Raw genomic sequence first — 22,586 nt, 5'->3', positions numbered from 1 at the left:
CATATTCACTTAATTCCACATCTGAGCACAACTGGGGTGAGCAACATACTTTTTTTATACGTCTAAAACCCATCAGAGTTCATAGATTATTTATCGCGCTGTAACAAATTATTTAGGCAACAAGGCAAGTGTGGACATACTGTACTTTTTGCTGTGCATCCCCGGGGCCGTAGTCAGATCTGCACTGTGGGCCCACAGAACATAAAACATAAAGCATTAAATTAAACTTCCATCTGTACGCTGCGAAAAAATGTACAGTGAATGTTTAAACAAAGCCTCGTTCAGTTCATAAAACAAGGAGCCTAACAAGGAGAGACGTATGGGGGGGTGTACATTTTCACTGTGTGGTAAACTGATATCAGGTGAGCTCAGGTAAAGTGGGACAGCGACTGTGAGGGGTTGTCCAGTTCGACTAAAGTGATTCTCATCAACATGCCTACGGTGAAATCCATATCAAAACAAGATCAATTTACATGAACTCCATCTGTGACCTTCTTCTGGAGAAGAGGATCTTTGTGTTGCTTTACGGGGAACTCGTAGTTTTGATTTAAAACCGATGATGTGATAAAAGAATATTTATGTCTCCACATTCTTCTGCTTTCCTCAAGGTGAATAATATAAATTATGAACTGCCGTCATACATTTGTGCAAAAGTTATGTGTGTATGTAACTTACTATCAAACAAATTATGAGAAAAATCTTTGCTGTTTGGAGTTTTGTATTGTTTTTATAATTGAAACTGCCTGTACATCTTAAAACCCTGGCCCATGTTAACAGTCTGTGTAATGCATTACATCCAAGTATAATTTACTAAGGGGAGTATGTACAGTTTTTAATACATTAAATGTTTATTGCAATAAATCTATCTATCTATCTATCTATCTATCTATCTGTCTGTCTGTCTGTCTGTCTGTCTGTCTGTCTGTCTGTCTGTCTGTCTGTCTGTCTGTCTGTCTGTCTGTCTGTCTGTCTGTCTGTCTGTCTGTCTGTCTGTCTGTCTGTCTGTCTGTCTGTCTGTCTGTCTGTCTGTCTGTCTGTCTGTCTGTCTGTCTGTCTGTCTATCTATCTATCTATCTATCTTTCTATCTATCTATCTATCCATCTATCTATCTTTCTATCTATTTATCTTTCTATTTAATTGCCTTACAATCTGCATACGAAACTAATTAAACTGTTTTGGTGCATTTAACAACATTGATTGTCTAAAAGTAGAAATTAGTTCATGATTTAATAATTATATTAAAAACAAGTTCCATCAGTTCTGTGTGAGGGGATTTGAACCGTGACCCTAACAACCCCAACTGTGACCTTCCACTCATCAAACCCTGAGTTAAATGGGTGTTTTAATATATTTAACATATTCTAACCCATTTAAACTTGCACATTTCTTCTCCCACAGTCAAAACCAGTTGATATTTGACAGTAAACAACCCAGACTGAGTTTCCTCTTCCTCCAGTTTGTGGTAAACACGCAACACGTGGACAAACACACTGAGGCCAAGCTGCACAGTAACGTGTTAGCGCCATCGTGCGGTGGGGAGGGGCAAAAAAACAAAAAACAACAACAAAGGCCCACCCCTGACGCACTTCCGGCTAACTTGCGGAAGTGGACGCTCTCCGCATCCAACATGTCTGTCGTCGTGTAGCCTCGCTGGACGATAAACAAGACGCGTGGAGGATGGCGGACGGATCCGTGGACGAGCTCTCGCAGCTCGAGTATCTGTCTCTGGTGTCCAAAGTGTGCACGGAGCTCGACAACCATCTTGGAATCAGCGATAAAGACTTAGGTTCGTGTCCCGGCGAGAAATCTCGGCTAACTAGCTAGCCCAAGCTAACAAGCCTCCGATGCTAGTTAGCTTAAAAATCTTTGTTTTCAACCTTCATTCTGTGGTTTAACTCGTGTCCTTCTATTCGTAGCTGAATTCGTCATCAGCCTGGCGGAAAAGGAACCGAGTTTCGATGGATTCAAAGCGATTTTGCTCGCAAATGGGGCCGAGTTCATGGTGAGTGTGAATCTGTAGCTTCTGTTAGCCGACAGCTAGCATGCAGCTAACTCCCAGCCTGGTAACTAAAGCCTGTATCTGCCTCTTCTGGTTTGTTTATCGCAGGATTCTCTCATCGGTAACTTGCTCAGGCTCATTCAGACAATGCGACCTCCGACCAAGGCACCGGCCAGTAAAGGTGAGTTCATGTAGTTCAATATTAAACCTGTTGTCAAGGGAAAGATTCAAAAGTATATCTGCTAATTAGAGGTGTATTTTATTAAACTATGATAGAAATGGGACAGGACTCATTTCCATCAAGATACTGAGTAATATCTCCTGGTCTGTTGTTAGTCCCATTGCTTCACATCTATGATCTGTTGCTTCCTCATCTAAACTCCTAATCATGAATTTTCCTCCATCTCTAGTGTCTGAGGCGTATGTCAAGCCGAATACAGAGAAGGATCGACTGAAGGAGTTGTTTCCTGCACTTTGTCGAGCTAACGAACCGGGAATGAAGGTATGTGGCTGAAGCTCTGCATTTATATGTTATTAGGATGGCACAAACATAAATAAACATGTATTTACACTGACTGTTCCCTTTGTTGCAAACTTGTGCTGCAGTGTATTCATTATTATACACTTTATTGCATGGCAACTTTTCAAAACACCAAAGGACACTTGCAGCTCATCATATTTAAAGACAGGAATAAGTTACATCTCTTCGTATCTACAGAAAAGAATAAATCAATATTCATCATATATAAGCAAGACTTAGTAAATATCAACACGTGTGAATTAGTACAATGCATCCCTACACCTCCTGTACCAGTATCATCTTCTCTTGGGAACAATTCCTCAAACTCGTTCTACTCAACTGTCAGAATCTCACTCATTTACAATATTTGGAAGCTGGTGGATGATGCTGCTTTGTTCCTGACATTTGTTTGTTTTACTCCTTCACAAGATTGTAGATGAAGATGATGATAAAGTAGCAGCTGCTGCCATGAAAGAGCTGGAGATGTTTATGCCCAGTGTCAGTGGGGAAGACTCAAAAAGCAGCAAGAGCCGGTAAGATGACTGAAGACATGTGTCATGACTATATTATCCAACCCAACCAATATGTCCTCTGCTGTTAAGATGGGAGTTTTGTTTTATGTAATTTTCTCACTTGTTCCATTAGGTCTGAGAAGAGCAGACGCCGCAGCCGAAGTCGCAGCCGAGACAGAGACCGACACAGAGATAGAGACAGAGACCGAGGAGACCGAGATCGGGATAGAGACAGGAAGAGAAGACATCGGTCTCGATCACGCTCCGGGTCCAGGTCTCGCTCCACTGATCGCGATCGTCACAGAGAGAGGGACAGGGATAGAGATCAGGGTAAAAGAAAAGACAAATCCACCCGCTGGACCGAGCGTTCACCGAGTCCCAAGAAAGACCAAGACTGGAAAGACAAACACGTGGACCGCCCTCCACCTGAAGAGCCTTCAGTCGGGGACATTTACAACGGCAAAATCACCAGCATCATGCAGTTTGGATGCTTTGTTCAGCTCGAGGGTTTAAGGTCAGTAAGATACAACTTTAACCGAACTTCAGGGTTACGCCGTTGTTATTTTATATACATCTTCTTCTGGGTACAAACAAAAAGCTCAGTTCTGGTCTGCATCATGTCACATCTCCTTGACTTTGATTGTAGGGCCTTCACATGGAGCTTTTAAGTAACAGGACTTTGTTTAAATTGTGGTGATGTCAACTGTGTTGTGTGCTTGTCGTGTAGGAAACGCTGGGAGGGATTGGTCCACATCTCCGAGCTGCGTCGAGAGGGACGCGTGGCCAACGTGGCTGATGTCGTCAGCAAAGGCCAGAGAGTTAAAATCAAGGTGCTCTCCTTCACTGGCTCCAAGACCAGTCTCAGTATGAAGGTAAGAAAGAAAATCCAGTAATAATATAAAAGAGAGTTATTCCTTCCTTTGTGAGCGCGCCAATTTTCTAAATTTCCCCTCCTTTCTTTGTCAGGATGTGGATCAGGAGACCGGAGAGGACCTGAACCCCAACAGGAGAAGGAACGTGGGACCAGACGGGGACGAGATCTCCATGAGGAATCCAGACCGGCCTGTCAACGTGAACCTGGGTCACGTCCCTGAAATGGAGCAGGACGACACCCTGGAGCGCAAGAGGCTCACCAAAATCTCTGATCCAGAGAAGTGGGAAATCAAACAGGTTGGTTGTCAAACTCTATAGATTTGAGTTAAGAAGCTGTTTTAGTTCTTGGAGGAAAAACGTTGACTCTTCCTCGTTGTCTGCTCTCAGATGATCGCTGCCAACGTGCTGTCCAAGGAAGAGTTCCCTGATTTTGACGACGAGACCGGGATCCTTCCTAAAGTTGATGATGAGGAGGGTAAGGGACATTTATCGAAACATGAATTCAGATGAACAGTGACTGAGTGGGTTGCTGACTGACTAGTTGTGATTACTCTCATTCAGACGAAGACTTGGAAATTGAGCTGGTTGAAGAAGAACCTCCATTCCTGAGGGGACACACCAAACAAAGCATGGACATGAGCCCAGTCAAGATCGTCAAGGTATGTTTCACCTAAATGTGTTCTACGTATCATCATATCCTGTGTGTTGCTCAATAAACAACTGATTTATTTAACATTTTACTGTTTCAACCTTTAGCAAATTCTTCAGTGTTTACTTTATAATGTGAGCAGATGGACATAGTCAGCAACATGACCTGGATGCGGCACAAACACAGAATGACATAAAAAGCATTTATGATACACAACCTCAAAGTGACCCCCCCCGTCCTTCTCCTCTGCTGTCCACAGAATCCAGATGGCTCTCTGTCCCAGGCCGCCATGATGCAGAGCGCTCTGGCGAAGGAGAGACGAGAGCTGAAGCAGGCGGCGCGTGAGGCCGAGATGGATTCCATCCCCATGGGGCTGAATAAACACTGGGTGGACCCACTGCCAGACGGTGAGGAATCCATTAGATGTGCACATTAAGTCATTTCTGAGTCACAGATGTTGATGCTGTGGAAGAACGATAAATCAATCCAATGTTTGGCCCTAAAATCATCTGCTAGCTTGAAATTAGCGTGTTAATTATCTCAGTTTTTATCTAAATATCTAGAGTTTAATCTTTGCTTTTGACACTTGATTACATTACATGTCATTTAGCTGACGCTTTTGTCCAAAGTGACTTACATTTTTAGTACACTCAACATTTATGAGGGGCCATTTAAGGGAGTTCAGTATCTTGCCAAGGACACTTCGGCTAAGGATGGGGAAGAGTGGGGATTGAACCGGCAACCTTCTTGTTAGAGAACGCCCACTCTACCCCCTAGGCCACACTGCACTTGAGCGTCGAGTATCGGATTTAATTTAGTCAAGCACCATCTCCAGGAGGTCTGCTTAATTAAAACCACAGCCCAGTCTGAGTCATGACGCTTCCTCCATGATGGGAGACAGTGACCCTCAGGCTCGCTGGTACTGGAGATGGTTATCTGGCTTCCTGCTATCTGGCCGGATGGTGAAGTTTTGCCATGGATCACTGTGCTAGTACACCCCCCCAATTGCCCCAGGTGGTCTAAACCCAGGGTGGGCAATATCCTGCCATAACCACGCAGAAATGGCAGTTGGTTTTTAGGTTGAGTTGTAAATGTAAGCAGAGTTTTCGCTTCATTATCATGATCTCTTTTACTCCTCTTCACAGTCGACGGCAGGCAGATTGCAGCCAACATGAGAGGCATCGGCATGATGCCCAACGACATCCCCGAGTGGAAGAAACACGCCTTCGGGGGCAACAAGGCCTCTTATGGAAAGAAGACCGCGCTCTCCATCCTGGAGCAGAGGGAGAGTCTGCCCATCTACAAGCTGAAGGAGCAGCTCATTCAGGTTCGTCACCGCTTAGAAACAAAAACCAAAGGAAGACATTCAGATGTTATGAACTGATTCTGGTCCAGCTCTACCTTTTAACCATCTCTCTCTTATTTCAGTGTAAACAACGATAAAACCGTTCTAGTACCAGTTTGTAACTTCCTGTAAATCTCTTCAGGCTGTTCATGACAACCAGATCCTGATTGTGATCGGAGAGACAGGATCCGGTAAGACCACACAGATCACCCAGTACCTGGCCGAGGCCGGTTACACCACCCGCGGGAAGATTGGCTGCACGCAGCCCCGTCGTGTGGCCGCCATGTCAGTGGCAAAGAGAGTCTCAGAGGAATATGGTTGTTGTCTTGGACAAGAGGTGAGTGACCCGCCCCTCTGACACCTTGTCAATCTGTGGATTCAAACAACACAATACCGTGAACATGTGTTAAATCTTTCTGTCTTGTTTCCCTAGGTGGGTTACACCATCCGGTTTGAGGACTGCACCAGCCCTGAGACGGTGATCAAGTACATGACGGACGGTATGCTGCTGAGAGAGTGTTTGATCGACTCCGAGCTGGGACAGTACGCCATCATCATGTTGGATGAAGCTCACGAGAGGACGATCCACACTGATGTTCTCTTTGGTCTCCTGAAGAAGGTGAGGAAGAAGAGCACAAGCTCACACATTCATCTTCTGAGGGAAACTTTGAGGAGATGCTGAGTGTCCTCGTTCTGTTTTCAGACTGTTATGAAACGCACGGACATGAAGCTGATCGTGACGTCAGCTACACTGGACGCTGTGAAGTTCTCTCAGTATTTCTACGAAGCGCCAATCTTCACCATCCCCGGCAGAACGTATCCAGTGGAGGTGCTTTACACCAAAGAGCCGGAGACAGACTACCTGGATGCCAGTCTCATCACCGTCATGCAGATCCATTTAACTGAGCCTCCAGGTACGAGTTTAAAATCTTGAAAGCACACAAATCTCTCTGTGTCTCTTTCTCTGTTGTGTTCTTACATCATCATCCTCTGTCTCCTTCGTCCAGGTGACGTCCTGGTGTTTCTGACGGGACAGGAGGAGATCGACACGGCCTGTGAGATCCTGTACGAGCGGATGAAGTCGCTGGGGCCGGATGTGCCCGAGCTGATTATTCTTCCCGTCTACTCGGCTCTGCCCAGCGAGATGCAGACCAGAATCTTCGACCCGGCTCCACCAGGCAGCAGAAAGGTTCCTCCATTCAATGTTTCTTTCAAACGCATGGAAAATATATCAAATATGTTCCTGTTACAAATTTGTACTTCACATAAACTGGCACAATTCAGTATCTGCATTCAATTATGGTCTTGACGTTTGAAGCAGGCTTGGGTTAAGATCTTATGTTATTCTCTGCTTTGTATTCAATCCGTGTTCTTTGTTTATGGTTTATCCTTTTATTGCATTAGCTCTTTAGCTGACTTTAGATTTTATGTTTTTTGGGGTTATTGACTTTGCTTCTTCAGTTTTTACAAAAATCCATTTTATTCAGAACTACCTGGTAAATAGGTAACAAGAGGAACATATCTAACTTTGTGTATTTGTTTCACTTTACTTCCTGTAGGTGGTCATTGCCACGAACATCGCAGAGACGTCTCTGACCATCGATGGGATTTACTATGTGGTCGACCCCGGCTTTGTCAAGCAAAAAGTCTACAACTCCAAGACTGGAATCGACCAACTTGTGGTGACTCCCATCTCGCAGGTACAACATCTCAAAGATGACCACAACACTGCAAATATTCAATATTAAACAATTAATACAATAAAGTAGCGAGGTCCGGTTGATTTATATCTGTTTTCTCTTGACCCTGATAGGCCCAGGCCAAGCAGAGGGCGGGTCGGGCCGGCAGAACTGGCCCAGGGAAAACATACAGGCTCTACACAGAGAGAGCCTACAGAGACGAGATGCTGACCACCAACGTGCCTGAGATCCAGAGAACCAACTTGGCCAGCACGGTGCTGTCTCTGAAGGTGAGCCAACATGCCAGGCTCCTGTCTGATCCTGCACAAAGTCAACATGATGCAACATTTATACCCTTCTACCTTTTAAATGGCAAAAATCAGAGAGTTCTCTGTAAGTGGGTTCGATCTCCTGTGAGAAGAAGTGACTGAGAGTCACAGCTTCAACTGTCAGAATCTACGCTAGTGGGTTGAAGAGTGAAGCTGAACTTTGGATCAGTTAAAAAGACTCACAAGTTATTAAAAACCAGATTTTATCTCCAAGAAGGACTGCAGGGGGCGCTGTTACTCTGTAAAAGAGTCTGTATTTGTAGATCACAGAGTGTTCACGACCACTTGGTGTCCCTCTGTCCCATATTTATTAAAGATTCTCCATTAGACGTGAGCTGCATTTAAATTGAAGTGTATGTATTGGAAATGTACACCTTTCTTAGCCTTGAAGGTAAATGTCTTTAATTTAAATCCGTTGGCATCTCCTCTGTTTGTGTCTCCTCCACCAGGCCATGGGCATCAATGACCTCCTGTCCTTCGACTTCATGGACGCTCCTCCCATGGAGACTCTGATCACAGCCATGGAGCAGCTCTACACTCTGGGAGCTCTGGACGATGAAGGTTTACTCACCAGACTCGGCAGAAGGGTGAGGAGTGAAATCATTCGTTTTTTCCCCTCAGGATAAAATATGAAGTGGTTAATTTACATCGGATCACGTTTATAGTTTGAATAAATGAATTATGTGGTAACGTCTCTTCACCTCTGACCTTCACTTCCCTCTCATGTAACTCAAATTATATTTGTCATTTTCTCCGCCTGTCCTCTAGATGGCTGAGTTCCCTCTGGAGCCGATGCTGTGTAAGATGTTGATCATGTCCGTGCATCTGGGCTGCAGTGAGGAGATGCTCACCATCGTGTCCATGCTGTCTGTGCAGAATGTCTTCTATCGACCAAAGGTACGCTCAGCACTAAACTTAGAGCTTTGACATGACTGGATACAGATAGAGAACTAATTTAGGACCAGGTCAAAAATATCTAATTGTTTTTTTTTAAAGGACAAACAAGCCCTGGCCGACCAGAAGAAGGCAAAGTTCCACCAAGCTGAGGGAGACCACCTGACTCTGCTGGCTGTCTACAACTCCTGGAAGAACAACAAGTTCTCCAACCCCTGGTGCTACGAGAACTTCATCCAGGCCCGCTCCCTGCGCCGAGCCCAGGACATCCGCAAACAGATGCTGGGCATCATGGACCGGTAGGATGGCGTCATTATAGAACACGACAGTTTGAATACAACCTTGTGGATTTCTCATGAACACCCAACACGCTCTCCTCTCCTCAGACATAAGCTTGACGTGGTGACGTGTGGGAAAGCCACCGTGCGAGTCCAGAAGGCCATCTGCAGTGGTTTCTTCAGGAACGCGGCCAAAAAGGATCCTCAGGAGGGCTACAGGACGCTGATCGACCAGCAAGTCGTGTACATTCACCCCTCCAGTGCTCTGTTCAACCGCCAGCCTGAGTGGTACGACAGCACCTCACTGATCTCAGTCTCAGAGGAAATACATCTTTTCTTTTTATTGTGTAAAATGGATCTTCTAACGTCCTGTCATTCTTCTCCGCAGGGTCGTCTACCACGAGTTGGTGTTGACCACCAAGGAGTACATGCGAGAGGTGACCACCATCGACCCATCGACCCTCGCTGGCTGGTGGAGTTCTCTCCGGCCTTCTTCAAAGTGTCCGACCCCACGCGCCTCAGCAAGCAGAAGAAGCAGCAACGTCTGGAGCCTCTGTACAATCGCTACGAGGAGCCCAACGCCTGGAGGATCTCCCGCGCCTTCCGACGCCGCTGATGCGTGTGACGTTACGAATACTGACGACCGGTACTTTGTCCTGCGTCACGTGATCAGATCCTGTAGATTCAAGTCTCCGTCATCACCACTTTAAACAGTGTAGTCACTCCTCCTTTTTGAATTTGTACAAACGGCAGTTATTAACAAGTCTGTGTCACAGTTTGTGTCATTATCTTAGAAAAGCCATAGCTCTTTACTTGTTCTAGCTCTAAACCAGAAAAGCAGGAATAAGGTGAATCTTCTTGGAGGAGATTCTCCCAAACAATGGACTATTTATTTTAACGCTGTACGTGATTGGACGTTTAGTATAAACCAGGACCTGATCAAATCTCAAATGTCCTTAATGTTTCGGAAGTGGAGTCAGACCAAAAGGATGGAACGTATATATTTGATAGATTTTGTTATTACAGGGACGATTTTCCACTCACTTGTTTGTGTATCAGAGATACTCACCAGTGAACTATGAACATGTGTCCTCATTAAATCCTTTTTTTAAATCACTTGGATTCTCTTGTGAACTTTAATAAATGGAAATGTGTTTACAGAAAGATTTCACAGATTTTTCTGGCTGTTATTTACCCAAATGTAATTAATGTAATTACCAAAACCCAGCTGCTCAGAATACTCGTTATCTGGTAGTAATAGATTTCAATCTCTTTAGAAATATAAGCTTATAAAGATATTAAAAAATGTGCATTCTACAGAGTAATGGAAACTTGTTTTACTCATGTCTGGTTTAACACTGGTCCAAGAGATGATTGAGGGAAAACCGGGACTTTCGATTAAGTAAGATAGATAGATAGATAGATAGATAACTTTATTCATCCACGAAGGGAAATTAAGTCGTCGTAGCAGTCTGTATATTTGAATACAATAAAATACAATACAATAGAATACAGTAAAAGTAATAATACAACGTTAAAAGTACCATGTTGCTCATAAGAGCATCTAAGTTTTATTAAAGTACAGTTAAGAAGGTGCTGAAGTATCAAAACCAAATAATTTGAACATGTTCTTGTCTCACTTAAAGTCTCCTCTTGTTTGAATTACATTTTTACTTGTTTTCATTTTATGAAAAGTACTTTAAGCTGCATTTCTTGTATGAAAGGTGCCATACAAAGTTTATTATTATTATTAGATTATAGTAAAGAGTGAAGTAAAATCATCTGACATAATTAAAACATTAAAATCTCATTAATCTGAAGTTAAAGTTTAAAAAAAATGACAGTTTTGTTGTCATGTGTAAACTACTCCAGTGTTGTCTGCCTGTGGACCGGCAGGGGGCAGCAGCGGCATCACCAGCAATGAAACCTGTCGCAGTATCACACAAACTTCAGAAGCAGAAGAAGAAGCACTTCCGGTTGTAGTCAAAACAAGCAGGGGGAAAAAAATGGCTGCTTCAGACGAAATCAAACGTCTGGAATATCTGTCCCTGGTGTCGAAGGTGTGCACGGAGCTGGAGAACCACCTGGAGATCAGCGAGAAGGACCTAGGTAAAGTGACGTAGCGTGACGCAGCTAGGCTAGCTCCCCGATGCTAGCAGCAGCAGCAGGTGAAGGGGCTGGTTAGCATCACCTGTGTGTAGCATTAGCTTGTGTGTTAGCTGAGCACCTGTTGTTGTGTGTGTGTGTGTTTGCAGCTGAGTTCGTCATCAGCCTCGCAGAGACACACCGGACGTTCGAGGCCTTCAAAGCAGCTCTGACACAAAATGGAGCCGATTTCACTGTGAGTGTCAATGTTGTTTACATTGTTGACATGTTTGTTTATCCCCCTTAACTCACCTGACTCCTCCTCCAGGACACCCTCATTGGAAACGTGCTGCGACTCATTAACACGATGCGACCCTCGCCTTCCACAAGCAAAGGTAGGAAACATTGTGTCTCAAGCTGGAAGTGAGAAGTAAGAAGTGTGAGTTCCTCAGGTGTGTGATCTGCTGTTCCATGATGTGTTCTGTCCCCAGACGTGAAGCCGCCCAGCGAGCAGGACAAGCTGAAGGACAGATATCCTGCTCTGTGTCAACCTGATGATCCCATGTGGCTGGTGAGGACAGTTCTTCTTCTCCTGTTCTCGTGTGGATCTGTGGATCTCATAAAGTAAAGCAGTGTCAGTTGCGTTCAATCAATCAATCAATCACATTTCATTTGTATAGCCCATATTCACAGATCACGATTTGTCTCATAGGGCTTTATTGTGAGACATCCTCTGTCCTTAACCCCCAGCAGTCAGGACAAACTACTAAAAACCCTTTTAACAGGTAAAAATATGTAGAAACCTCAGAGACACATGTGAGGATCTGTCTCCCAGGACGGACAGATGTTAAGATTAAGATACATTTATTTGTCCCAAACACATGCACAGACATGCACAAGCACACTCATGCAATTGTAGGGAAATTTAACCTCTGCTTTTAACTCATCTGGTGCAGGACACACAGAGCAGTGGGCAGCCATGTACGGCGCCCGGGGAGCAGATGTTGGGGGAGTAAGGTGCCTTGCTCAGGGGCACTAGACAGGGTAGGGAGAATCCTCTTGGATTTTTGGACAGATCAATCCAGGTTCGTCTTTTTGTTGTTTCTCCGTGGAGACGAACCAGAGACGAACCAGAGACCTTTCCTGCCCATAGTCCAAGTTTCTGCCACTAGTTTCTGCCACTAGTCCACCGCAATAGATGTCAAGTTTAGGAAAACATCATCAAAATAAAGGTTTTAGCAGCATGGATGAGGGTAAACATTTTGAAGGATAACTTCAATACTATTTGTCAAGAACTCCTGCTGCATCATAGTCTCTGGTCAGCAGTATCAGGAGTGTTGGGGCCTTTTCTCTCGGTGCTGCTCCTTCCTTCCACAGGCCGAAGACGTGTAGATTGAGTTTTGGTTAATTGGCCCATATTCAGACCTGATATAGTAACATTCCTTCAGGTGTGAATGCACTGAAATGCATCCCCAGTATTTCCTGAGGTTCCGATCGAAAAAAAAAACGTTAGCAGGGGGTCTGGGAAGCTTGTGGAAACTTTTATTTCTCTGTGTGGTTGAAGTGCATCCTAGGAATGAATAGAATAGAGAGACTATTGTAGTTTATAGTGTTTCTGTTGCTGTTGTCTCTAACTTTCTCTTTTCCACTAGCCCCCTGCTGTTCACATCAATAGAGACGATGAGCAGGTGGCCGCAGCAGCCATGAAGGAGCTGGAGATGCTTATGCCCAATGTGTGTGGGACGAGCTCTGACAGCAGGTAATTTAAACAAGAGACCAATTGATAATCCAGGTTATATATTCTTTATAACCACTGTCAACATTTAGAATATAAACTGTTCCCTTTCTTTTCTCATTTGCCCTCAGAGGTCGAGACGCTGACAGAGAATCCGGACAGAAGCGAAGTCGATCCAGATCAAGAGAACGTGTCGAAGAAACAAACCACAAGCCGAAAAGGAAACGTCCGTCTCGCTGGAGCGACCATCCGCCGACCCCGGAGAGAGACAAAGACAAAGTTAAAGAGAAAGAATTGGAACAGCAGCAGCAGCAGGAGGAGAAGGAGAAGAAGGAGAGGGAGGAGAAGGAGAGGGAGGAGAAGGAGAAGCAGCAGAAGAAGGAGGAGGAGATGGAGAAAGAACGCTGGCACAACAGACTCGTGGACAAGCCTCTGACAGACGAGCCTGTGGTGGGAGACATCTACAACGGCAAAATTAGCAGCCTGATGCAGTTTGGTTGTTTTGTGCAGCTCGAGGGTCTCAGGTCAGTCGTGGCTCTTCACAGAAAATATTATTTTTTGGTTCACTTTTCAGAATTCCTATCTTTCTGCTTCCCGACCCTTATTGATTCCATTTTATCTTTATTTAAATTGTATTTCTGTGGATCAATCGTGTGAAATCTCAGTTTATTTACCTGTTAATTGGTATTTTTACCTGTTAATTGGTATTTACTCTCTGTATATTCTTTGTATATATAAGTCTATATACACATATTTATACATGTGTACATGTTATAATTATTATTATTATATTACTATTATTATTATATATACTGTTGCTGCCATTATTACTATATACTGCTATTATATTGGTATAATTACTATCATATATAAATATATATTATGTTATATTATATACATGATATATATATATATACTGTACTATTTTTATATACTGTCTAACAATAACATTACCATCATATCATCAGTACTATTACCATCATCTTGCCACTGCACCTTATCTACCTATTTATCTTGTGTTTCTGTTTTTTTGCACCTTATCTACCTATTTATCTTGTGTTTCTGTTTTTTTATTCTTTCTACCTCAATATTTTTTATTTTATTCTATTGTAGTGTATTTTATTGTATTCAAATACACCGGCTGCTATGACGACTTAATTTCCCTTCGGGGATGAATAAAGTACTCTATCTATCTATCTATCTATCTATCTATCTATCTATCTACCTACCTACCTACCTACCTACCTACCTACCTACCTACCTACCTACCTACCTACCTACCTACCTACCTACCTACCTACCTACCTACCTACCTACCTACCTACCTACCTACCTACCTACCTACCTACCTACCTACCTACCTACCTACCTACCTACCTACCTACCTACCTACCTACCTACCTACCTACCTACCTACCTACCTACCTACCTACCTACCTACCTACCTACCTACCTACCTACCTACCTACCTACCTACCTACCTACCTACCTACCTACCTACCTACCTACCTACCTACCTACCTACCTACCTACCTACCTACCTACCTACCTACCTACCTACCTACCTACCTACCTACCTACCTACCTACCTACCTACCTACCTACCTACCTACCTACCTACCTACCTACCTACCTACCTACCTACCTACCTACCTACCTACCTACCTACCTACCTACCTACCTACCTACCTACCTACCTACCTACCTACCTACCTACCTACCTACCTACCTACCTACCTACCTACCTACCTACCTACCTACCTACCTACCTACCTACCTACCTACCTACCTACCTACCTACCTACCTACCTACCTACCTACCTACCTACCTACCTACCTACCTACCTACCTACCTACCTACCTACCTACCTACCTACCTACCTACCTACCTACCTACCTACCTACCTACCTACCTACCTACCTACCTACCTACCTACCTACCTACCTACCTACCTACCTACCTACCTACCTACCTACCTACCTACCTACCTACCTACCTACCTACCTACCTACCTACCTACCTACCTACCTACCTACCTACCTACCTACCTACCTACCTACCTACCTACCTACCTACCTACCTACCTACCTACCTACCTACCTACCTACCTACCTACCTACCTACCTACCTACCTACCTACCTACCTACCTACCTACCTACCTACCTACCTACCTACCTACCTACCTACCTACCTACCTACCTACCTACCTACCTACCTACCTACCTACCTACCTACCTACCTACCTACCTACCTACCTACCTACCTACCTACCTACCTACCTACCTACCTACCTACCTACCTACCTACCTACCTACCTACCTACCTACCTACCTACCTACCTACCTACCTACCTACCTACCTACCTACCTACCTACCTACCTTATTCTTTCAATGATGCTGTTAGGCCGCTAACGCTGAAGACGAGTGGCCCTTATTGTCCCTTTTATCGTCTGCAGGAAACGCTGGGAGGGCCTGGTGCACATCTCAGAGCTGCGTAAAGAAGGACGTATTGCAAACGTGGCCGATGTGGTCACCAGAGCCCAGAAGGTGAAGGTCAAGGTTCTGTCCTTCACAGGAAGCAAAACCAGTTTGAGCATGAAGGTGAGACCAATGCAGCATCTTTCAATCTCCAACTGCAGACAAAGTTTCCAGTTGATTTAAAGTTTAGAAGATGGTTCTCATTGTCATTACAATATTAGGATGTGCTGGAATATATATATATATATATATGACAACTTGTCTTACATTGTCTATGTTTTTCTGATGCAGTAAAACACTTGTTGTGGTTATTGTGTCCAGGATGTTGACCAGGAGACGGGAGAGGACCTGAATCCCAACAGGAGACGGAACCTGGACACTGGAGTGACTAGTGAAACCATGAGGAATCCCGATCGCCCCACAGACGCCAATCTGATCGAAGTGGAGGACAAGCCCACAGACCACAAGCGGCTCGCCAAGATCACTGACCTGGAGAAGTGGGAGATTAAACAGGTGCTCATCAGACCCACTCAATACTTTGTTAATGGTGATATCTTCAGTTATTTAACCGTTTAGTAAATGTTCTCCTGTTCAGATGATTGCAGCCAATGTGCTTCCTAAAGAAGAGTTCCCAGAATTTGACGAGGAGACGGGAATCCTTCCCAAGATAGACGAGGATGAAGGTAAAACTCTACACTTTGTTCACAAGATTGTTCAAAAATCAAAAGTTTCACTGCATTATAATAATAATAATAATATTAATGATGATGATTCCCGTCACAGATCAAGACGTAGAGATCGATCTGGTTGAAGAGGAGCCACCGTTTCTTCAGGGACAGACAAAGTGGACCTTGAACATGAGCCCAGTCAAAATAGTGAAGGTAAATATCCAGACTCCGGGAAGTCGTGTGTGGTGTTGGTACATGTATGCTCATAATAATAATAATAATATACATTTTAAAGTCTCCCTTTAAATACTGATGCAGTTGGACAAATGTTTCTCTGCATTCACAACAATATCCGACCTCATTTTGTCCGTTAGAATCCGGACGGCTCCCTGTCCCAAGCAGCCATGATGCAGGGCGCTCTGTCCAAGGAGAGACGGGAGCTGAAGCAGGCGGCTCGAGCAGCCGAGATGGATTGCATCCCCACCGGTCTCCACAAGAACTGGATCGACCCCATGCCCGACTGTAAGCAACTACACACCACCTTGTTTGAATGATCCAACAGATACTGAAATCAGGGTTTCCTACGGTCATGAAAAACCTGGGAAAGTCATGGAATTGTTAAATGTTTATATCCAGGCCTGGAAAAGTGCTTGAAAAAAATGAAATCCCAAAAGTTTTGGAGAAGTCATGGAAATTTGTTGTATTCATATTCATGTCGTTCATTTACGCTGAGTTTTAAATAATTCATATGCTTTTAAAAGAAATACGCTCAAAATATAAGGAGGCATACGCTCTCATACTAATTGAAATGTTCGGTGGGATAACAGCACTATGCCAATTTAAGGTATACTGTATGCTTTGAAATTCTCATTGTTATAAATACTACATTTTGTCACTTTTTCATGTATACACCGAGATCTCACTAAATGTTTGGTCATGGACTTTTGGTTTAAAGTCATTGAAAAGTCATGGAAATCCATTGGTCAAAATGTGTATGAACCCTGTGTAATAATCTGTAGATTTTAAATATGAGACACTGACGGTGTGATTTCCTTTCAAACAGAAAATTATCATGAAACCGAATCGATCAATGTCGTGTCAGCGATTTTGAAATCCGAGGAACCGAATGAGTCAGTCCAGGCCCATTACACTGTGACACTGTTACCATGCCGCGGCTGGAGATGCTTATCTAGCTTCCCTATGAGTTTATTCTTGCACACTCACAGACATAATGCACTGGGACTCTGTCTCCCAGGAGCCCGGGGGGATATCGGAGGCTTTCCGAGTTCCTTCCAGCTGGTCACTCCTACCTCTGACTCATGGTTTAATACACAGAGATCTAGTTGGGAAGTTGATTATCGTGGCAGTTCATCTTAATTCATGGGAGATTGCAGGAGGTTGAGATGGATCTCGCCGGAACTTGACGTCTCTCGACTCCCCCTGTTTCTCTCCCGTGAAGATGAAGGAAGGCAGATCGCCGCCAACATGAGGGGAATCGGCGTGATGCCTGTCGACGTGCCGGCGTGGAAACGCTACGCCTGCGGTGGGAACCAGGTTTCCTACGGCAAGAAGACGGAGCTCTCCATCCTGCAGCAGAGAGAGAGTTTACCTATTTTCAAACTCAAGGAGCAGCTCATTCAGGTGAGATTGTATTCAGCGATTTATTGATTTAAAATGTGTATCCAAGGTGCTGAACTATATCTGAACCGATACAACTTACAGGGTTCCTCCGGTCATGAAGAACCTGGAAAAGTCATGGAATTGTAAAATGTGTATTTCCAGGCCTGGAAAAGTCCTGGAAAAAAATAAAATCCCAAACATTTTGGAAAGGTCATGGAAATTTGTTATGTTCATATTTTCATGTTGTTCATTTACGCTGAGTTTTAAATAATTCATATGCTTTTAAAGAAATACGCTCAAAATATAAGCAGGCATAAGCTCTCAAACTAACTGAGTGAGTATGAGAGTGTATGCGTAAGGTATACTGTGTACCTTAGAATTGTCATTGCTAGTTTAAATACTACATTTTGTCACGTTCTCATGTATACACCGAGATTTCACAAAATGTTTGAACATGGAAATTTGGTTTAAAGTTGTTGAAAAGTCATGGAAATCCATTGGTACAAATGTGTAAGAACCCTGAACTTACACATCTACCCAGTGGCACCAATATCAACAGTACCTCTAACGTCTCACTCATTCATCCTTTCTCCTGACAGGCTGTCCACGACAACCAGATGTTGATAGTTGTTGGAGAAACTGGCTCCGGTAAGACCACTCAGATCACCCAGTACCTGGCAGAGGTCGGCTACACCACTCGGGGGAAGATCGGCTGCACGCAGCCCCGTCGAGTCGCCGCCATGTCGGTGGCCAAGCGAGTCTCTGAGGAGTACGGCTGCCGTTTGGGTCAAGAGGTTCGTGATCGTGGACTTTATCCTCTGTAGCATCTGTTTCAGATTAGAATTCAATCAGCTTGACTCACATTTTCTTCTGTACCATCATGTTAGGTGGGTTACACCATTCGTTTCGAGGACTGCACCAGCACAGAGACGGTGATCAAGTACATGACCCACGGGATGCTGCAGAGGGAGTGTCTGGTCGACCCGGACATGAGCCAGTATTCACTCATCATGCTGGACGAAGCCCACGAGAGGACGATCCACACCGACGTCTTGTTCGGCCTCCTCAAGAAGGTGAGTTACCCCGGTTACAAATAGGGTTGCAAAATTCCGGGAATATTCAAAGTTGGAAACTTTCCATGGGAATATATGGGAATTAACGGGAATAAACTGGAAATGTTGTGGGTAATTTATACTAACTGTATTTACCTTGTCATATACAGACATAAATTTAAACATTTTGTTGTGTCATAGGCTGATTTGAGCCCTGAGGAAACTTTGGGCACTTGACTATATGCTTCTGCATCGTTGTGTCATTCTTAACAAAGGTCTTTGCACAGTATTTGCAAATGTTCATGCATACATCTTTAAAATAGAGTTTTGAATGATGTTTTTATTGCTCAGCGTTTAATTTGCGGATTTTTATTTTTTTCAAAATTCCCGCGCTAAACTTCCCATGGAAAGTGTCCGGAAATTTACCGGAAACTTTCCGCCCCTTTGCAACCCTAGTTACAAACCGTGTACTATATATTGATGATTATGAGGATAGTGAACATTGGAGCATTTTCAAGTACTAACGCTCTTTCTCCCTCTCTCTCTCTTTCTCTTCCAGACGATGCAGAAACGCAAAGACCTGAAGCTCATCGTCTCCTCTGCTACACTGGACGCCGTCAAGTTCTCCCAGTATTTCTACGAAGCTCCCATCTTCACCATCCCGGGAAGAGCTTTCCCAGTGGAGGTTCTCTACTGCAAAGAGCCTGAGACGGACTACCTGGATGCCAGTCTCATCACCGTCATGCAGATCCATTTAACTGAGCCTCCAGGTATGTCTGCTGAAAACTGGATTCCCTAAACCACGTTGAATTTAAGTTTGCTGTTTTCCGAGAGACATATTTTGAGTTATTTGAAACATTGTGATGTTTAGAACAACCTTTCTTTCTCTCCTGTGGCTCAGGTGACGTCCTGGTGTTTCTGACGGGACAGGAGGAGATCGACACGGCCTGTGAGATCCTGTACGAGCGGATGAAGTCGCTGGGGCCAAATGTTCCTGAGCTGATTATTCTGCCCGTTTACTCGGCCCTGCCCAGCGAGATGCAGACCAGAATCTTCGACCCGGCACCACCAGGCAGCAGAAAGGTATCAGGCTGGATCAAATTCTTTATATCCTGTTTAATAATCGCTAAAATTACACGTATCGACTTTATGTATAATAATTAGTGAGACTTATCACTACAAATGTCTTTTATTTCATAGAATTCAAATGTAGCTGAATTAAAAACTCTCTCACTTATATTCCTTTTGGTTACAACCAGGTCATCATTGCCACTAATATCGCCGAGACGTCTCTGACCATCGATGGAATCTACTACGTGGTCGATCCTGGTTTCGTCAAGCAGATCGTGTACAACTCCAAGACCGGCATCGACCAACTGCTGGTGACTCCCATCTCACAGGTCATTGAAGTTAACGCAGTCCTCATCATTAGGAAGTTGGTTTATATTCTACACTGAACACCTGGAAAAAGCAGCATTTGGAAGTGATCTGATGTGTGGATGAACTCTCTTCTGGTTCCAGGCCCAGGCCAAGCAGCGGGCGGGTCGAGCCGGCAGAACGGGCCCGGGGAAATGTTACAGGCTCTACACAGAGAGAGCCTACAGAGACGAGATGCTGACCACCAACGTGCCGGAGATCCAGAGAACCAGTCTGGCCAGCACCGTGCTGTCTCTGAAGGTGAGGTCGATTTAGGGAAACATGAATCTGTCTTTCACGAAGCTGCTAGAAGCATGTAATCACGTTTCTTTCCTCCTCACTCAACGCCACAGGCCATGGGTATCAACGACCTCATGGCCTTCGACTTCATGGACGCTCCTCCCATGGAGACTCTGATCATAGCCATGGAGCAGCTCTACACTCTGGGCGCCCTGGACGATGAAGGTTTACTCACCAGGCTCGGCAGAAGGGTGAGGAGTGATTTTTTTTATTCTGTGGTTTCCTGCAGGAGGAAATATGAAGTGGATAAATATACATCAGATGAATAAATACATGAGTCAGGACGGAGGCGGACGCCGGAGATCCTTCAACACTTCAAAAGGAAATCTATGGTTTTGATTAAATGTTAAAGGCGTCCCACGCTCTTGTGTCTGTGCTTCAGATGGCCGAGTTCCCTCTGGAGCCGATGCTGTGCAAGATGTTGATCATGTCCGTGCATCTGGCGTGCAGCGAGGAGATGCTCACCATCGTGTCCATGCTGTCGGTGCAGAACATCTTCTACAGACCAAAGGTTCGTAAAAATCAGTCCTCGTCAAATCAGATTTACTTTTACAACATTCATGTGCGTGTGGTTGTTTTTACGACTCTGTTAAACACACGTCAGACTCTAAAACTAAACCTCATCCCCCCCCTCGGTCTGTAGGACAAACAGGCGCAGGCCGACCAGAGGAAGACAAAGTTCTTCCAGGCGGAGGGAGACCACCTCACGCTGCTGTCTGTTTACAACTCCTGGAAGAACAACAAGTTCTCCAACCCCTGGTGCTTCGAGAACTTCATCCAGGCTCGTTCTCTGAAGAGAGCTCAGGACATCCGGAAGCAGATGCTGAGCATCATGGACAGGTGGTGTAATCCTCTGGCATTAAGTCGATTAACTCGCTGTGTTACCTCAATAAAACCTCCTCTGTACATGATTTCTTATTTATATGTGTAGTTGAACATGTGTGAATAAGATGTAATATTTCGCAGGCACATGCTGGACGTGGTGTCTTGTGGGAAAAGCACCATGCGGGTCCAGAAAGCTATTTGCAGCGGTTACTTCAGGAACTCGGCCAGGAAGCACCCGCAGGACGGCTACCGCACCCTGATCGACCAGCAGGTGGTGTACCTGCACCCGTCCAGCACGCTGTTCAACCGCCAGCCCGAGTGGTGAGTCCTCACTGGAGCAGCACGGAACATTCTCATCTGACTCTGTTGAAATGTTGTCTTTTTGGAATGATGATTTAAAACCTGTAAAACTTTCTTTTGCATGGTTGTGTGTGTTTCTTTAATTTTTATTAATTAATTAACTCACAAGTCTTCAGGAAAAATGTAAAATACAGTTATTTGCTGCAGTAAAGGTCATGAACCCTTCTCCTCCTCCATGTTAGCAGATTGGAAACTAAAATGTCAAAGTGCACTTTGAAGAAACCTATCTTAAAGATGGTTTTGGTTAAGTTTGGTTTGAATTAATTAGTTAAAAACCATCATGATGGATCTCTAACTGTATTTTGTGTCCTCTCTCTCTCTCCTCAGGCTGGTGTATCACGAGCTGGTGCTGACCACTAAGGAGTACATGCGGGAGGTGACCACCATCGACCCGCGCTGGCTGGTGGAGTTCGCCCCGGCGTTCTTCCGAGTCGCCGACCCCACGCGCCTCAGCCGACAGAAGCGTCTGCAGAAGCTGGAGCCGCTGTACAACCGCTACGAGGAGCCCAACGCCTGGAGGATCTCCCGCGCCTTCCGACGCCGCTGAGGGTCTAACGCCCGGCGGCGTGCTGGGAACAGACTGAGCCGGTTAACGGCTGAAAAAGACACTTTGAGTTCATGTTTTCATTTTGCTTTGTTGACCTGTATAAAAGTTTTTACAGTATTTGGTCCTAACTAAAGACACGTGACCTGGTCAACACATTTTCTATTGATTTAATTTTCTTATTATCAATTTGTAATCTCATGGAGGTATTTCATCATCACAGATAAACACTCGATGCACTTTTATCCGCCGCCACGTCTCATTACTCAAGTCACTGAAAGGATTGTTATGAAGCCTGTCAGAGGGGGCGGAGCTTCACACAAGGAAGAACTTATTCAACCCGATTTACGGTAAACTCATTTCTTAAAACAGCCCGAGCAGCTGATTTTCGTGCAATAAGAGGAATAAACACATGTGACTCA

At 44.5% G+C, this 22,586-nt stretch overlaps 2 protein-coding genes across 2 annotated transcripts; both read left to right on the top strand.

The window, feature by feature from the left end:
* The first annotated feature begins 1,614 nt into the window (after window positions 1–1,614).
* Window positions 1,615–10,195, top strand: LOC133028354 (ATP-dependent RNA helicase DHX8-like). The gene is given in 24 exon segments (XM_061095549.1): window positions 1,615–1,787; window positions 1,918–2,003; window positions 2,109–2,181; window positions 2,411–2,502; window positions 2,950–3,053; window positions 3,166–3,546; window positions 3,760–3,904; window positions 3,999–4,202; window positions 4,293–4,380; window positions 4,467–4,564; window positions 4,814–4,961; window positions 5,700–5,881; window positions 6,042–6,236; window positions 6,333–6,518; window positions 6,603–6,813; window positions 6,907–7,088; window positions 7,459–7,599; window positions 7,713–7,868; window positions 8,357–8,494; window positions 8,676–8,804; window positions 8,904–9,100; window positions 9,188–9,367; window positions 9,468–9,531; window positions 9,534–10,195. Coding segments are annotated over 24 exon segments (3,651 nt in total). The 5' UTR covers window positions 1,615–1,678; the 3' UTR covers window positions 9,696–10,195.
* Window positions 10,196–11,067: 872 nt separating this feature from the next.
* Window positions 11,068–22,586, top strand: LOC133028355 (ATP-dependent RNA helicase DHX8-like). Its single transcript, XM_061095550.1, has 23 exons — window positions 11,068–11,188; window positions 11,335–11,420; window positions 11,493–11,559; window positions 11,656–11,735; window positions 12,817–12,923; window positions 13,031–13,423; window positions 15,358–15,502; window positions 15,701–15,892; window positions 15,975–16,062; window positions 16,163–16,260; window positions 16,422–16,569; window positions 17,507–17,688; window positions 18,267–18,461; window positions 18,555–18,740; window positions 19,279–19,489; window positions 19,621–19,802; window positions 19,979–20,119; window positions 20,241–20,396; window positions 20,489–20,626; window positions 20,818–20,946; window positions 21,079–21,275; window positions 21,402–21,581; window positions 21,948–22,586. The coding sequence occupies exons 1-23, from the start codon at window positions 11,086–11,088 to the stop codon at window positions 22,165–22,167; spliced, it is 3,624 nt and encodes a 1,207-aa protein (XP_060951533.1). The 5' UTR covers window positions 11,068–11,085; the 3' UTR covers window positions 22,168–22,586.

The sequence above is a fragment of the Limanda limanda genome, chromosome 21, assembly GCF_963576545.1.
Source record: "Limanda limanda chromosome 21, fLimLim1.1, whole genome shotgun sequence".
In the NCBI taxonomy this organism is placed as follows: Eukaryota; Metazoa; Chordata; class Actinopteri; order Pleuronectiformes; family Pleuronectidae; genus Limanda; species Limanda limanda.
This window is presented reverse-complemented; position numbering and strand designations above follow the sequence as displayed.

Coding starts and splice junctions, on each gene's coding strand:
- LOC133028355 (XM_061095550.1), top strand. CDS start 11,086: ATGGCTGCTTCAGACGAAATCAAACGTCTGGAATATCTGTCCCTGGTG. Junction 16,261..16,421: donor GCCCAGTCAAAATAGTGAAG/GTAAATATCCAG, acceptor TTTGTCCGTTAG/AATCCGGACGGCTCCCTGTC. Junction 18,741..19,278: donor TGTTCGGCCTCCTCAAGAAG/GTGAGTTACCCC, acceptor TTTCTCTTCCAG/ACGATGCAGAAACGCAAAGA.